Source organism: Penicillium antarcticum, assembly GCF_028974205.1.
Source record: "Penicillium antarcticum strain IBT 31339 chromosome Unknown utg000006l_segment0_segment0, whole genome shotgun sequence".
NCBI classification, from domain to species: Eukaryota; Fungi; Ascomycota; class Eurotiomycetes; order Eurotiales; family Aspergillaceae; genus Penicillium; species Penicillium antarcticum.
The window spans coordinates 2,296,326-2,310,120 of record NW_026695304.1 but is presented as its reverse complement, the minus strand read 5'-3'; the positions used below and the strand labels follow the sequence as shown (position 1 = coordinate 2,310,120).

Genomic DNA, 13,795 nt, shown 5'->3' with positions numbered 1-13,795 from the left:
CACGTACATCAAGCGGATAAGAGAGGCAACTCAGATCAATGAGCTCACGCCTAAGTGGTTATCTCTCCACCGGTTAAGGTGACCACAAAACAGGCCGACAACCAGGCGTCCAACAATGATGCAACCACAGATCAGCAGGAGGCTCATCGGAGATCACCGCGACTTGGGCCTCTTTTACGCCGATAGAAAATTCTATACAGAATGTGACCTTGTGTTTCTCCACGAGTTCAGGTCAACTGTTGCAATCAATTAGAGGACAACAAAAGGCAGCCTGTCCGAAGAAGCGCTCGTGCCCAACTGATGGGCCATTCGATGGGCTAGATTTACTCCTTGCAGACTTCAACTTATCAATGATGATGCTCTATGTAGAAAGAGAAAAAGGCCATGTAATAGGCCATCGGAAAGGATATACGGTGTTTTACTCATTGCGAATCATGGTCACGATGTATACCTTCGTTTTGAACAACAAAAGATATAAATATGTTTGTATCCCTACATTATCAGGCTATCGGTTCTAAATACTATTGACCGAGACACTTGAAAACAAGCAAACAAGAGGTGAAAAAAGAAAAGTTAAAGAAATACGAAACAATCTATCAGACAGTACACTCATTTTGAGGGTTTTATATAGAATGTATCCAGCGCAATATCAGTGGTACTGTGTACCAATCTATGGGACCTGTTGAAGTAAGAGTACAATAGCTTAACCAGAAAGCACGTGTTCTATTTAACGCGAACAAGAAAGCGAATAATACAAGATACAAGACCACCCAAACGCCATCACTTCATATCCAGACATTGTCTGTGTTAACTCCATATATACAGCCATTTAAAAACCAAACATCATCAAATACAGCTCATAATCACGCGAAAATCACCGCTGAGGCCACTCCTGAGTCTTAGCCTCCATGATCTGCAGAGAGCGTAGGTGAGCTCTATATTTCTCCAGATAAGGATGATTACCCCCACGGAAGCTGGTCATCAGTAGCAGAAAGTCCTCTGCCAGCGACTGTGGCGTCGCCGTTGTAGCCGGGGCGATGTTCTCGGTGAAGTTCACTGGTATGTTGGTACCACCGTAAGGCGGACTGGTGTTGCATAGGATGTTTGTTGCGCAGATGGCGATATCGTACAGTTTCTCAGTCTATCAAGTTATCAGTACACATCGAAGAGTGGGTAGTTGAAATGTATCGAAACATACCAGACCAATACCATGGGCTTCCATGGAGCTGAGGCGTAATGACTGGCACAGCTGGAGAGTTGATTCAGCAACAGTAACAGCATACCCGAAAGTCATTTCGGGCCGTTCTGAGTGAATACTCAAAAGACCGTGCGTTGAAGAGAGGAGCCAGACGCGATTCTGGAGCCATTTCTGGGTAATAAAGACGTCGGCGGCTTGGGTCTCACGCAGTCCCATGGCAAGGAGAACATTGTTGGTTTCGCCGCGGCCACCCTTGGCTCGTTCAAACCAGTCATAGCCTCTATATCGTTCGGCTTGGTTGATTCGACTGAGATTTTGGTGAATCGATAGAGCTTTCGCTTCTGTAAGTCTCTGGCAGTACCCGTTGGTGATGTCGCATCGTCGGTTCCAGCAGTCGATAACATCTTCGTCTATGGCGTCGAATAGTTCCATCATTCGTGCTAGTCCCATCATTCCTTCCGCATCTTTCTCGTTGTGGACAATAATCCCGGAGACAACGCTGTGCGTGGCACTGTGGATGAAGTCATGCACTGATCGCATGGTGAACCCTGGTTTACCCCAGAAAGTTATTGGATGCCGTCGTTGCAAGGCATATGCTCTGGGTTATGTTAGCAATATAAACGATATGTAACAAATAACACTTACCTTTCTGTGATGGAAAGAACGAGATATGTCCGTAGTCTCTGGCCCTTATCTTCTCCAGACAACTCATGATATGAATCAGGATCATTCAACCCCAGCGAAGCTGCCAGGTCGAGAGCTTCCCGTATCCGCAACCAAGCAGCATTATGCTGATTACTTCCAAACAAACAACCAAAAAGAAAAAAGCTGGTCAATACAGCCTCAATAGTGGGATTCTCGCCAAAATCAGAACAGCTCCGCATCTTAGTCGCCTCGTGCATCATAGCCCGAGCCTGAAGAGCCCGAGATGAAGTCGTCGGCCGCTCATTAATCTCAATCGGCTGCGTGAGCGAGAACGCACATAGTGACAAGAGCATCGCCCCGAACTGAGGATTCTTGCGATGCTCCTGGGTCAGCATGGAAGTGTACAAGCCGGATCGGTTGAGAACGGGTAAGGTCGGGTGTAACCGATCAAAATAGACGTCTATCCAAGGGATCATGTTGGCTTCACTGATCGTTGATGGCCAGGAGGCGTCGTCCTGGTTATCGGAATGCATGGACCCGACGGTCGGTGAGAAGGGCATATTTTGAGCCTCCTGTGGAGGCATTCCCATCGCCTGCGCATCCGGAACCGGCTGGATGATCGATGGGAGAGATGGTTTGAGATAGACATTGCTTCCTGGGAATTCGAACACTGGGACTTGGGAATCCAGATTATCTGGAAGCCAATACTCGACGTCATTGCGTTCATTCCAGCTCATTGCGCTGTTACTGTGAGAATCCAGGGACGGGGTTTCCGCACCCCAGGCTGTCCCCATTGACGGGGGTGCTGATGGTGCCAGCCCGACAGCGCCCTCTAGTGGCATCGTGACTGGGCCATGCGCCGACGGCCACGGTGCGGGCAAAGGGCCGGGCTGTCCGGGCTCCACGGAGGGCGTCGGACTCTGATATTGGAACGCATTTTGCTTTGGCACAGCCTCTTCGCCCAGATGAGTTTGCTGTTGGCGGATTTGCGATACGCGACTTGACGCGGGTTAGTCGTGTTGAGGCGGGTGGCAATTCTGCACTTACTGCCCCGTTGGTCCGCGCTTCTTCTGAGGTTGAAAAAATGTACATTCAAAGCCCATGGATTGGCAGGCCTTGCATGGCTGCGACAGACTACACTGGAGGCAAGTCAACCCCGATGCGATCCATAAAAATTGTAAGGGGGGCTTACCTTGATCTTCCGGAACTTGCATTGGTCGCAGGCCCGCTTTGCGATTGCCTTATTCTTGCGAATGGCACCGGCAGCCCCGGCGGTGCTTGAGCTTGATTCCATTTAAGATGTCTCCATCCAGGAGTGCGAAGATCTCGGAGAAACTTGAGTGCATCAGAGGTTCAGGTTTCGACCCACTTGTCCCCGCTCCCAAATGCGTCAACGGTATACCTTTACGACCCCAATAGTTGGGGAATATCAGATCGACTCCAACATAGATAGGCCATTTCGGACTACTTTCCGATGCTGAAATGGTATATATAGATAGTTCTCCCCGTTGAGGATGCCTCAACATCACCATGGGCAGCACTCAGGCTTGGCAGCAGACCGTCGCTCGGAAACGAAGTATCAGGGATCAACTCCTGACTCCATATCTAGTAAACGATGTAGAGCAACGTTTACCGCAACTGGACAATGTCACGGAGCGCAGTCAGGTAGCGAAAGACCCGCTGGTTCAGACGATCACGGACATTGATAACGTCGCCGTCTTGCTAGAGCACCTCGAGAAGGGAGAGTTTCAGGCGGAGCAGGTGATCAAATCCTATATCACACGGTATGACTTCCAAGTACCCAAGTAGAACGCAGGCTGACTATATAAACAGAGCCGTGGTGGCGCATCAATTGGTACGTCCCGCCCAGACCCGTATTGATATAGAGCAGACACTGATAGATGAATAGACAAACAGTCTGACCGAGATCATCTTCGAAGATGCCATAGAACAAGCAAAGGCCTTAGATGCCGAGTTCAAAGAGACTGGAAATCTGAGAGGTCCACTGCACGGTATTCCAGTCACGCTGAAAGACCAGTTCAATGTCAAAGGCGTTGACACGACACTGGGATATGTGGGCAGATCCTTTGCTCCAGCCAAAGATGACGCCGTGCTTGTTCAAATCCTGAAGAATATGGGTGCCATCATCATCGCCAAGACGAATCTCCCACAGAGTATCATGGTCGGTGACATGTCTCTATAACTTCCATTGACGCGAAACTGACATGATGCAAGTGGGCCGAAACCGAGAATCCTCTCTGGGGACTCACAACCAACCCTCGAAATCCCGAGTTCTCCCCGGGTGGCTCGACAGGAGGAGAAGGTGCCCTGCTCGCATTACACGGTTCTATTATCGGCTATGGAACTGATATCGGCGGGAGCGTGAGAATCCCACAGAGTACAGTAGGCCTGTATGGATTCAAACCTAGCGTGAGTACCAATGACAGATCAAACCAGTATAGAAATGTAACTTGCAATCACTCATACGCATACAGAGCGCACGACTTCCATACCAGGGTGTCCCCGTCTCGACAGAAGGCCAAGAACACGTCCCATCATCAATCGGCCCAATGGCCCGAGATCTCTCGTCCATCTGCTATATGAGTCGCCTGTTAGCGAATAGCCAGCCGTGGGAATTAGACCCGCGATGTGCTCCTCTGGCCTGGAACGAGGGCATATTCCAGGAAATCCAGAGCAGACCTCTAGTCATCGGCTTGATTCTCGATGACGGGGTTGTCAAAGTCCACCCGCCCATTACTCGCGCCTTGCAGGAACTATCGGCCGTGCTCAAAGCGAACGGGCATGAAGTCGTCATATGGGATACATCCGACCATGCGCCTTGCATTGCATTGATGGATCAGTACTACACAGCCGATGGATGCGAGGATATCCGTCGGGATGTAGCTGCTGCGGGTGAACCGTTCATTCCGCATGTTGAAGCACTTCTGAATCGTGGCAAGGCAATTTCGGTCTATGAATATTGGCAGTTGAATAAGCAGAAAGTTGCGGCGCAGAAGAATTATCTGGATAAATGGAATGCTGTGCAGTCACCATCTGGACGGCTCGTTGATGTTCTGCTCAGTCCTACCCTGCCGCATACGACTGTGCCTCATCAGAAGTTCCGTTGGGTTGGTTATACTAAGATTTGGAATTTGCTTGATTATCCTGCCTTGACGTTCCCTGTGGATAAAGTCAGGGCTGATCTGGATGTGATGCCTGTTGGGTATGAGCCGAGGAACCAGCTCGACGAGTGGAATCGGAATCTATATAATGCGAAGCTGGTGGATGGGTATCCGGTCAATCTGCAAATTATTGGGAAGAAACTTCAGGAGGAGAAGGTGTTAGGGGCTGCTACGGTTGTTGAGAAGCTTTGGAAGAGCCATGTTGAGAGCAAATGAGATAGATACATTGCGTGAAGTCGCATTCTGGAGATGAAGTCGCATTTGATAGCAATTGATTTTTGATACATATGACAAGACATAATTCATTATGCAGTTGGTAGGACTTCTGCCGCCAGAGTCACTATAGAAACCAACAAACGCCGTGGTAATATGCGAAATACTGCCATCTAAGCCTTGGGAGGCTCGAAAAGCTCAGGCTTCATGTTAATTTTGCAAAGCTTCGCCACGCAGCCACTCAGCTGGAGCAGTGATTGCACACCGTCCAAAATGCGCATGTGTGTAAAACCAATTTCGCGGATGAACTCCAGTTTGGAGTGTTCGGACAGTGTGGGGATGGTCTTTGTGACTCGGAACATGGTACTGATAATATCGTGAGAAGAGTAACCGAGAGACCTATTATTAAGCTTGTCAGAAGAGCTTGACTCTCGAATAGTGTGTTTCAACGTACCATAGCTCGTTCAATCCCTCCAGCGCAACATCCACCTTACCTTCCCAGCAAGCCTTGATCATAGCCTGGACCTTGACAGGGTGCGGGCTATCAACTACACGGAAAACGTTGTCACCGCTGACAAAACCAAAACCCGACGAGGTACTCTGCAAGTTGTTGATAGCCTGACGCATATCACCCTCGGCACTGAAAACGAGAGCAGCAATTCCATCTTCAGAATGCTGGACCTTCTCCGCCTCACAGATCTGCATCAATCGCTTCACAACCTGAGCATCTGTCAAGCGAGCATAACGGAGGATAGCGCAACGGGACTGAATAGGTTCGATGATCTTGTTCGACTGGTTGCAAGCAAAAGCGAATCGAGTGGTGGACGAGTAGATTTCCATCGTACGCCGCAGAGCTTGTTGGGCACCGGCCGTCATACTATGAGATGTGAGTGATTACCAATTGACATTCTCTGCCAGAAATACGCACCTGTCCGCTTCATCGAGAATGACGAGCTTATGGCGACCCTGGGGCAGGGTCACCTTCTTCTGAGCAAACCCCTTGATGCGGTTCCGCACCACGTCAATACCTAATCGCTAGATCAGCATCGAGTTCTAGCCTTAACTGAAGCCATTGAGCGACACCAACCTCTCTCGTCACTAGCATTCAGCTCAAGGACAGCCTCTTTGTACGCATCTCCCAACATCTGCCGTGCCAGACAGAGCACCGAGGTCGTCTTTCCAATTCCCGGCATACCGGAGATAATAACGTGTGGCATATTTCCATCTTTGGCAATAATCTTTAACCGCTCCACGGTTTCGGTGTTGCCGACGATATCATCGAGGAAAATAGGGCGGTACTTCTCGACCCTGACAGAGGTCAGCTATGGTCTGTAATCGCGAGGAACAATACCCACCAAGGGAGTTCATAGTCTGCAGGAGCGCCGGCAGTGTTTGCCTTCGCAGCATTGCGCGAAGCGGCGGAGGAGGATTCGGCCATGGTGAATGATGAAGTCCAAATCCAAAGAGACGCGAGAACGCGTGAAGAGGCTCGCGATAAACGGCTTATCAGCTGGCCTGTGCTCAACATATGCGATTCGGTGTTTGCTGTGGTTATTCAATTAGTAGTGAGTGATTAGTGGCTGGGAATTAATAGTTGGTAGTCAATATGAAGAAGCTATCAGACACTGCTAATTGCTCAAAGTTAACTCTAAACAACTCGTTGACGTTGTGCTGCTCCCTACTCTATTCCGCACCACCATCCTTGACCACTTCCCCCTAACAACATTTTTCCTTGCCTGCAGACCCTATGAAATGACTCAGTACACTCTGGCATACATAACCTAACTCGCGCAATCTGTCTCTATCCTATAATCACGTTCAACCCTCCTATTATTCGTATCACTCTCCCGCATCCCGCACCTACGATCTCCACCAAACGCAAACAGAACCTTACAACCCAAGGCAAACAGGCCAGCAACATGATGGGTCCAAATTCCGTCCGCCGCAACCTCTTCCACGGGAACCTCAGCCGCCGACCAGCTTCCGCAGGACCTCCCAATGGCGCCGTGCCTCCAAACCCAAGCAACCTAGCGAACCGCCCCTCGCACCGGCTAAAGCCTACATCCTCTGACACCGGCCCCTCTTCACGACCTTTGAAGACTGTGGAGAATAAAGAGATTGTAGTTAGGGATAAGAGTGGTAGCTACAAGCTTGAGGTTCCGACGTTGCCGCCGCCGATGATTGGGGAGGATGGGGAGGAGTTGGGCGAACTTGAGGGTAATCCTTTTGATGCGGAGCTTAGTGGACGGGAGAAAGAGAGTATGTTACAATGACTGCTTTGTATTCTTGCGGTTACTGACACTTGGTATAGAGTATGAGGCTGCATTGGTGGAAATGGTCGTTCGGCATCGCGCTGGAGTGCCGGGTGATGAGCCCGATGGTGAGTGCTCTAGATCTTGGTCCTCGAGTATATGTTGATTGAAAGCAGAGCTACTAAACATTCTCAATGACAGCCTACGCAAAAAGGCTGTTTCATTGGATGACGATCATTGGATGTTCGAGCCTGAGAAGGACTCGTTTTTGAACTAACTGGACGAGCATATGGCATGCATCTTGGTTTCATTACACTATCAGTTGGGTATGTTCACTGCAAAGGCTTGGCTTAAGAACATTTGGGTGCTTAATCAAGCTCCATACTTGAAGGCGGTGCCTCGACCTTCTTCGCAGCTCGGGCTTGCGGTCTCCCGGCATTACCCTGGCCTCCTCCGAATAACATACCGCTCATCATATCCATCAAGGGGTTTCCTTGCCGGGGAATCTTAATGGCAAAGTACTGCTCGCCAATCTGAGTCAGAGCATCATCCCAGATTCCAATTTCTTTGATCTGCGCCGCATAGTGGGCAGTGAGCTGCTTGTATAGATCGGCACTTCCACGCTGGATGGTCAACATCAGCAAGCTGATGAAGTTCAGCAATGGAAGGGCTGGGTAAACCCGGGCATCGGAACTGGCACTGCTGATATCCTGCACGCCGAGGGAGGGGTTGGCTGTGGAAAGGCGCGAGGTGAAGATGAGGAGGGCTTTGTTGGCGCTGCGGATGTTACCGGTGAGGAGATATGGGAAGACCGCGCGCGAGGCATAGATAGCGGCCGTGTGTGGTTCATCGTTGGTGTACCACTCGTACTCGAGCTTTGCGAGGGTTTCTGCGGATTCGGAGGTTCCGAGGATGAGATGTTTCTCGGCATCATAGGGCTCATTATCTGAGGCTAGATTAGGATCCAAGTAATGCTTCTTTGGCGGAATCACCAACCTTCAGCATATACTGAGCCAACAGCGTGGTGCAGCTCTGGGTCTCCCCGTTCCAATGGTCCAAACTTTCCACTCCATCCAATCATTTCCTGAATAAACCTCTTTCGTGTAGGTTCCTCTGAAGGGAATTCGCGCAGCAGCTCGATCAGACGCTCTGTAGAATTGCAAACCTCAAGTTAGCAACCTTGCCTCTGCGCCACACCTGAGCTTGCCAATGGATTAACCCAGCGGACTCTTGATTCACTTACTCTTGCGCAAACGACCCTCCGTATCATTGCTGCCACCTGCGATCTCCCACTCGGCCTTGTTGTAAACCTCCAACACCAACATAATGGCCAAGTCGCCGCCACTTGCCGAAGCACCCTGCTGGGCACCGGCCTTCAATAGCTCCTTCGCACCGCCGGCCAAGATCTCTGCAGCGGCATCGTAGTTGGATTGCTTGATGTATCGGACTGCGATAACACGTAGTTGCTGGTGAGCTTCGTAGTAGGCGCCGGAAGCGATCCTAAAGAACGTTGTCAGACTGACTGAGGCGAATGGCATGGCCTGGGATTCTCACTTTTCCCGCTGGCGGGCGATCGTTTTATCGATGCGGGATGACATTGTCAGGTTAGAAATACAATCGCCAAGAATCGAAAGAAATCAAGAGGCATTCAACGTGAAGCAGTTGTGCAAGAACGTTCGCGGGGAGTTGGCTGAGATTTGGTGGGGACGCGGCCCAAAGAACATCTCTCCGTCATCTCTCCATCTATGAGATTCGGCTTGTCCTGCGCCTGGGTTTCATATTGCTACTGTTGTTTTTAGTTGGGCAAGGCTCTATTTGTTATCACCGTTTCCGGCCAGGGATCCCACCGCGGGTACGCGCATCCTACACGACTATACGTCTGGCTTGGTCGTGATTTATAGCGCCCATCTTTCTACCTCCTTGATCATGCCTGCAGAATCATGAACAGGTCCAGCTTTGACATTCAACCCTTGCACCGCTTCGGCGGTGCCAATACCTCCATCCGGCGACCGAGGGTAAGTCAAGGCGCAATGTAAAGATACTGAGACAACTGGCTTACGTTGTACCAGGAAATCGCCTGCTTTTCATATGATGATGAGCGCCGGTTCTCGCTGGGTGATTCATCCATGGCATTCTACTACACGCCTACTCTGCCGGCAGATTTGAACCGGGGCTACGATACGTTCCAGAAGCTCAATGATGCTCCAGATGAGCACCTGGATGCCTTGCTGGATACCATTGCTGCTCATGAGAAGACCACAGAGAAGAAATGTGAAGTTGATATCGTCACTTGGCGAGGCATGATGACCAAGGTATATTGAAGCGACGTGTGAATTGACCGAATGTTAATTGAGTTGTACAGATTTTGACTGCTCCATTTAATAACAATGATGGGTATGTATACACCTATCCTCTAAAATGGGAGCTCTATGGGAGCTCTATTCTGACCTTGATGCCTTTCCAGCTTCGAGATGAACGCAACTTTTTTCCAGGTAAGCAATCAACGTCAAATTGACTAGTATCAATGGTCTAACGAGGAGTCCAGGGCACCATGTGCGTCTTCAATCTTCCAAAACCACAGTGTGAATACTGACTAGTGATAGTTTCATCGAAGAGAACAACGAGTACAAGAATCTACAAAAAGAGCTGCAGCGCAAGCGAGGATCACCACCTGGGATGGCACCACAAGAGCTGATGATGTACTGGGGTACGTTAGTAACCATTGCCCTGAGCTCTACTTCACTAACCTAGGGATAGGCTACAAGTTCGAAAACTTGGCTGTACTCCGCAAGCCATGGGATGAATCAACCCGCGAAGAGATTGAGAGACGCGAGCATGATATCGTGAACAACGCCGCGCAGTATTGTTCCGTCGTCCGCACCGGAATCGGGAATACGCGCATGGTTCTCGGCGGAGAAGTAGATGCCAGTATGTTAATTCCACCCCCCTATAATACATTCAGGATCGGTGACACTGACATCCCCAAGTCTGGGATTGCAAACCATCGCAAGAAGGAAAACCCATTAACTGGGTTGAGCTGAAGACATCAGCTCAAATTCGCAACGACCGCGACATGCTCAAGTATGAGCGGAAATTACTCAAGTTCTGGGCTCAATCCTTCTTGCTGGGTGTGCCCAAAATCATCGTGGGATTCCGTGATCAAAATGGTATCTGTCATAGCCTTGAGGAACTCGATACGGCAAGTATTCCAGGAAAAGTACAGAGTGTCGGCAAACGCACCTGGGATGGGAACATTTGTATCAATTTCGCTGGTGCATTCTTGGACTGTGAGTATTTCCACCCGATGGGAAATAGAGCATTACTAACAAGTTGTTAGGGCTCAAGCAGACTATCCACCGCGAGGGAACATGGAGGATCCGGAAACAGGAGAAATCCTCTGTCATTGAGGTTTTCCAGGTTGAAGAACAAGGGCATGGTGATATCCTCTCGCCTGCTTTCAAAGCCTGGCGAACAGCTACTGGGTCTACGGAGTCATGATTGGGCCTTCATGTATTACTATTGTTTTTACTCGCGAGAAGTAATTTCCAATTTGAACTGAAGACGGACAGTAAGGCGTTTCTTCTGTCTGAACTGTTTTCGGGGATGTATTATAATTGGTTTGCCAATTCCACCTGCAGGAGAATCGGGGTTTGTCTTAAATTGGGTATTGTTATCAACAGTCGCTAATATGTCCACGGCGTCCGCCGATGCAATGCAATGATCATAATTCAGGGTTGAGAATCTGCTTCTGCTTCTCCTCCATTTCTCTCTGTCGGAAATAAGCATCGCGCTGTGCTTTCTTCTTCCCCGCCCGAAGCACCCTTTTGTGAGGACTTCCGTTGATATGAATGTTCCACTGGTCCTCACCAGACATGGTCTTCTTGCAGTGGTCGCAGGTGTAGCACTTCAGAATCTCTGTCTGGGTCTTGATCCGCCCTTGTGCTTCCTTTGCGCTGAGCTCAGTCTTCGCCAGCTCGGAGAGAGATTTGGGATCTGGCATGTGCTCATTCCGAAGGAGCTTTTGAACAAGCTGCTCCGATGGTTCAGTGATGCAGTTCTTCCACTCGCTGATATTGGAGCTGTCCAGAAGATACAAACAATGTGTCTTTCCAGATTCTGAAAGTGCGCGCCACAGCTTATTGCGGATCCATTTGACTTGAGAGGTTCCGTATTGTCGAGTGGCCGTTCGAATCGATTCAAGAGATGTCCGCCTGAGATTTTCAATTTCTTCCTCGCTGAGATCCCCATTCCGAACAGCCTCAAAGTAAGGCGCCAATTCTTTAAATCCAATAGAAACCCAAACTCCGCGCGTTTGATCGACTTCAACACCTTGAGAGTGTTTCTCATGGATATAGTCCGACATTTTCTGCGCCTCAGACATCAAGCCTTGTTCGACCATATCATCGACACGCGCATCCAGGCGCGCGTTGAGGATCTTCTTTTCAGCATGGACCCAAAAGACCAACGTATTAAACCGCAGTAGACCCTCATCCTTCTGCACGGCTTCTTCCTTCTGCGACATCTGCTCTTTATAGATTTCCGAAGCCGGCCGCCCTGTCTTCAGGTAGATCTCCAATGACCGCCGGATCTTTCGCCCATCTCTAGGATGCCATCGAGCAGCCATAACCGGATCTACCTTGCGCAATTCCTCCAGCATGACTTCCGGCTCTGCGTCAAGGATCGGCCATTTCTGCGAGGTCGACTCGAGCTCTTGTCCTGCCTCGGCGTCTCCTTCGTCCGCTCCCTCCCCCACGAGCTGGTCTTTGAACAGCACCGCTTGGGTGTAATAGTGTGTGCCGCCGACAAGAATTGGTAGCTTTCCACGCGACCGGATATCGTCGATGAGTCGTAGCGCTTCTCGCTTGAAGTTTCCTATGCGCCATGCCTCGGCGTTGAGATCGATGCAGCTGAGTAGGTGGTGGGGGATGCCGTTTCGTTCCTCGGCTGGGATTTGATTCGTGATAATTGGCAGACCGCGATACATCTGCATCGCATCACCATTGATGATTTCGCCATTGAATCGGGAGGCTAAGTCCACTGCAAGCTATCTATACTTATCAGTCACTGCGGGAGGGAGTTGGAGGTGCGGGGTGGTCGGTTTCTTACCTTGGACTTGCCTGTCCCTGTAGCGCCGACGACGGCTATGAGAGGATCCATTGCTCGACGGTGCCAAAAAGACCTGAAGCCAGAGAGCATTCCGATGCGCAAAACATGAGGAAGGGAGAAAAAAGATGTTATCGTTATCGGGCGGGTTACCTCATCCGTGTCTCACACAACTAACTAGTATAAATGTGGTCTAGATAGTCTTTCCTCTGACTCTGACTCTTGTCTCTACTTTTTCCATATACTTTCTACTTTGTGACTCACCTGTTCTTCTCTCAAAATGGCGGATACCAATTCCAACCCTCTTCCAGGCATCGAGGTCCAAAACCTCTCATACAAATTCCAAGATGGCTCCGATGGCCTGGAAAATGTACAAATGAGTCTTCCTCCTGGAAGCCGGACTCTACTGATTGGCGGTAAATGAACTCCATTCACTCCCAAATAGCAAAGTCTAACCAAGCACACAGCAAATGGAGCGGGTAAAACCACCCTCCTCCGCCTGTTGTCAGGGAAGCGTCTTGCTCCCAATGACACCATCGCCGTGGGTGGCAAGGACCCCTTCAAGGACACCCTCGAAGGAGTAACCTACCTCGGCGTCGAGTGGGTGCTAAACAGCATCGTCCGCACAGACATCGACGTGCCCACCCTCCTAGCTTCTGTCGGCGGCAATGCCTACCCAGAGCGACGGGACGAGCTAATCGATATCCTCGACATTGATATGCGCTGGCGCATGCACGCCGTCTCGGATGGTGAACGCCGCCGCGTTCAGCTTGCCATGGGCCTGTTGCGGCCCTGGCAGGTTCTGCTTCTTGATGAGATTACTGTCGATTTGGATCTCTTGTCTCGGAGTAACTTCCTTGCGTTCCTTAAGCGGGAGACGGAGACCCGTCCCTGCACTATTGTTTATGCTACGCATATCTTGGATAACCTTGCGCAGTGGCCTACTCACTTGGCGCATATGCATTTGGGTAAGATTAAGGCATTTGGTACTGTTGAGTCATTCCATGAGCAGGTGCCTGAGTGGACCTCTGAGAATAGCCGACTTGGTGAGTTGGTTCTTAAGTGGCTTAAGGAAGATATGCAGGCTAGGGGGCCTCGCAATGGGCATGGTAACCAGGGCAAGACCTACCAGTATCTTGAGGGCATTGGGGGTTATGGCTTGGAGAGGGTTGCTCCGAAGTAGTCGATCTTCACTTATTTGC

General features: G+C 50.1%; 8 protein-coding genes across 8 annotated transcripts; 4 read left to right on the top strand and 4 right to left on the bottom strand.

Annotated features, from left to right (window-relative positions):
- Nucleotides 1-874: 874 nt before the first annotated feature.
- N7508_006940 (CeGAL family transcription factor) lies at nucleotides 875-3,137 on the bottom strand (the record flags this gene model as incomplete). Its single annotated transcript, XM_058465006.1, has 5 exons — nucleotides 875-1,141; nucleotides 1,199-1,796; nucleotides 1,844-2,842; nucleotides 2,891-2,982; nucleotides 3,036-3,137. The coding sequence occupies 5 exons, from the start codon at nucleotides 3,135-3,137 to the stop codon at nucleotides 875-877; spliced, it is 2,058 nt and encodes a 685-aa protein (XP_058318859.1).
- Nucleotides 3,138-3,373: 236 nt separating this feature from the next.
- Nucleotides 3,374-5,241, top strand: N7508_006939 (amidase; the record flags this gene model as incomplete). Its single annotated transcript, XM_058465005.1, has 5 exons — nucleotides 3,374-3,627; nucleotides 3,677-3,698; nucleotides 3,753-4,025; nucleotides 4,079-4,273; nucleotides 4,339-5,241. 5 exons carry the CDS (start codon nucleotides 3,374-3,376, stop codon nucleotides 5,239-5,241), a joined length of 1,647 nt encoding a protein of 548 aa, XP_058318858.1.
- A 170-nt stretch (nucleotides 5,242-5,411) lies between these two features.
- N7508_006938 (replication factor C subunit 4) lies at nucleotides 5,412-6,676 on the bottom strand (the record flags this gene model as incomplete). Its single annotated transcript, XM_058465004.1, has 5 exons — nucleotides 5,412-5,637; nucleotides 5,693-6,115; nucleotides 6,167-6,266; nucleotides 6,326-6,546; nucleotides 6,594-6,676. 5 exons carry the CDS (start codon nucleotides 6,674-6,676, stop codon nucleotides 5,412-5,414), a joined length of 1,053 nt encoding a protein of 350 aa, XP_058318857.1.
- Nucleotides 6,677-7,124: 448 nt separating this feature from the next.
- Nucleotides 7,125-7,767, top strand: N7508_006937 (uncharacterized protein; the record flags this gene model as incomplete). Its single annotated transcript, XM_058465003.1, has 3 exons — nucleotides 7,125-7,497; nucleotides 7,550-7,618; nucleotides 7,667-7,767. Coding segments are annotated over 3 exons (543 nt in total), but the record flags the coding sequence as incomplete, so codon positions are not given.
- Nucleotides 7,768-7,858: 91 nt separating this feature from the next.
- On the bottom strand, nucleotides 7,859-9,088 carry N7508_006936 (protein GET4; the record flags this gene model as incomplete). The annotated part of the gene is made up of 4 exons (XM_058465002.1): nucleotides 7,859-8,436; nucleotides 8,487-8,639; nucleotides 8,734-8,990; nucleotides 9,045-9,088. The coding sequence occupies 4 exons, from the start codon at nucleotides 9,086-9,088 to the stop codon at nucleotides 7,859-7,861; spliced, it is 1,032 nt and encodes a 343-aa protein (XP_058318855.1).
- Nucleotides 9,089-9,430: 342 nt separating this feature from the next.
- Nucleotides 9,431-10,988, top strand: N7508_006935 (DXO/RAI1 family decapping nuclease; the record flags this gene model as incomplete). The annotated part of the gene is made up of 9 exons (XM_058465001.1): nucleotides 9,431-9,505; nucleotides 9,560-9,802; nucleotides 9,853-9,884; nucleotides 9,955-9,982; nucleotides 10,036-10,043; nucleotides 10,094-10,197; nucleotides 10,248-10,418; nucleotides 10,478-10,777; nucleotides 10,828-10,988. 9 exons carry the CDS (start codon nucleotides 9,431-9,433, stop codon nucleotides 10,986-10,988), a joined length of 1,122 nt encoding a protein of 373 aa, XP_058318854.1.
- Nucleotides 10,989-11,211: 223 nt separating this feature from the next.
- On the bottom strand, nucleotides 11,212-12,686 carry N7508_006934 (tRNA dimethylallyltransferase; the record flags this gene model as incomplete). The annotated part of the gene is made up of 2 exons (XM_058465000.1): nucleotides 11,212-12,534; nucleotides 12,597-12,686. The coding sequence occupies 2 exons, from the start codon at nucleotides 12,684-12,686 to the stop codon at nucleotides 11,212-11,214; spliced, it is 1,413 nt and encodes a 470-aa protein (XP_058318853.1).
- Nucleotides 12,687-12,873: 187 nt separating this feature from the next.
- N7508_006933 (putative ABC transporter) lies at nucleotides 12,874-13,776 on the top strand (the record flags this gene model as incomplete). The annotated part of the gene is made up of 2 exons (XM_058464999.1): nucleotides 12,874-13,009; nucleotides 13,061-13,776. The coding sequence occupies 2 exons, from the start codon at nucleotides 12,874-12,876 to the stop codon at nucleotides 13,774-13,776; spliced, it is 852 nt and encodes a 283-aa protein (XP_058318852.1).
- Nucleotides 13,777-13,795: the final 19 nt, after the last annotated feature.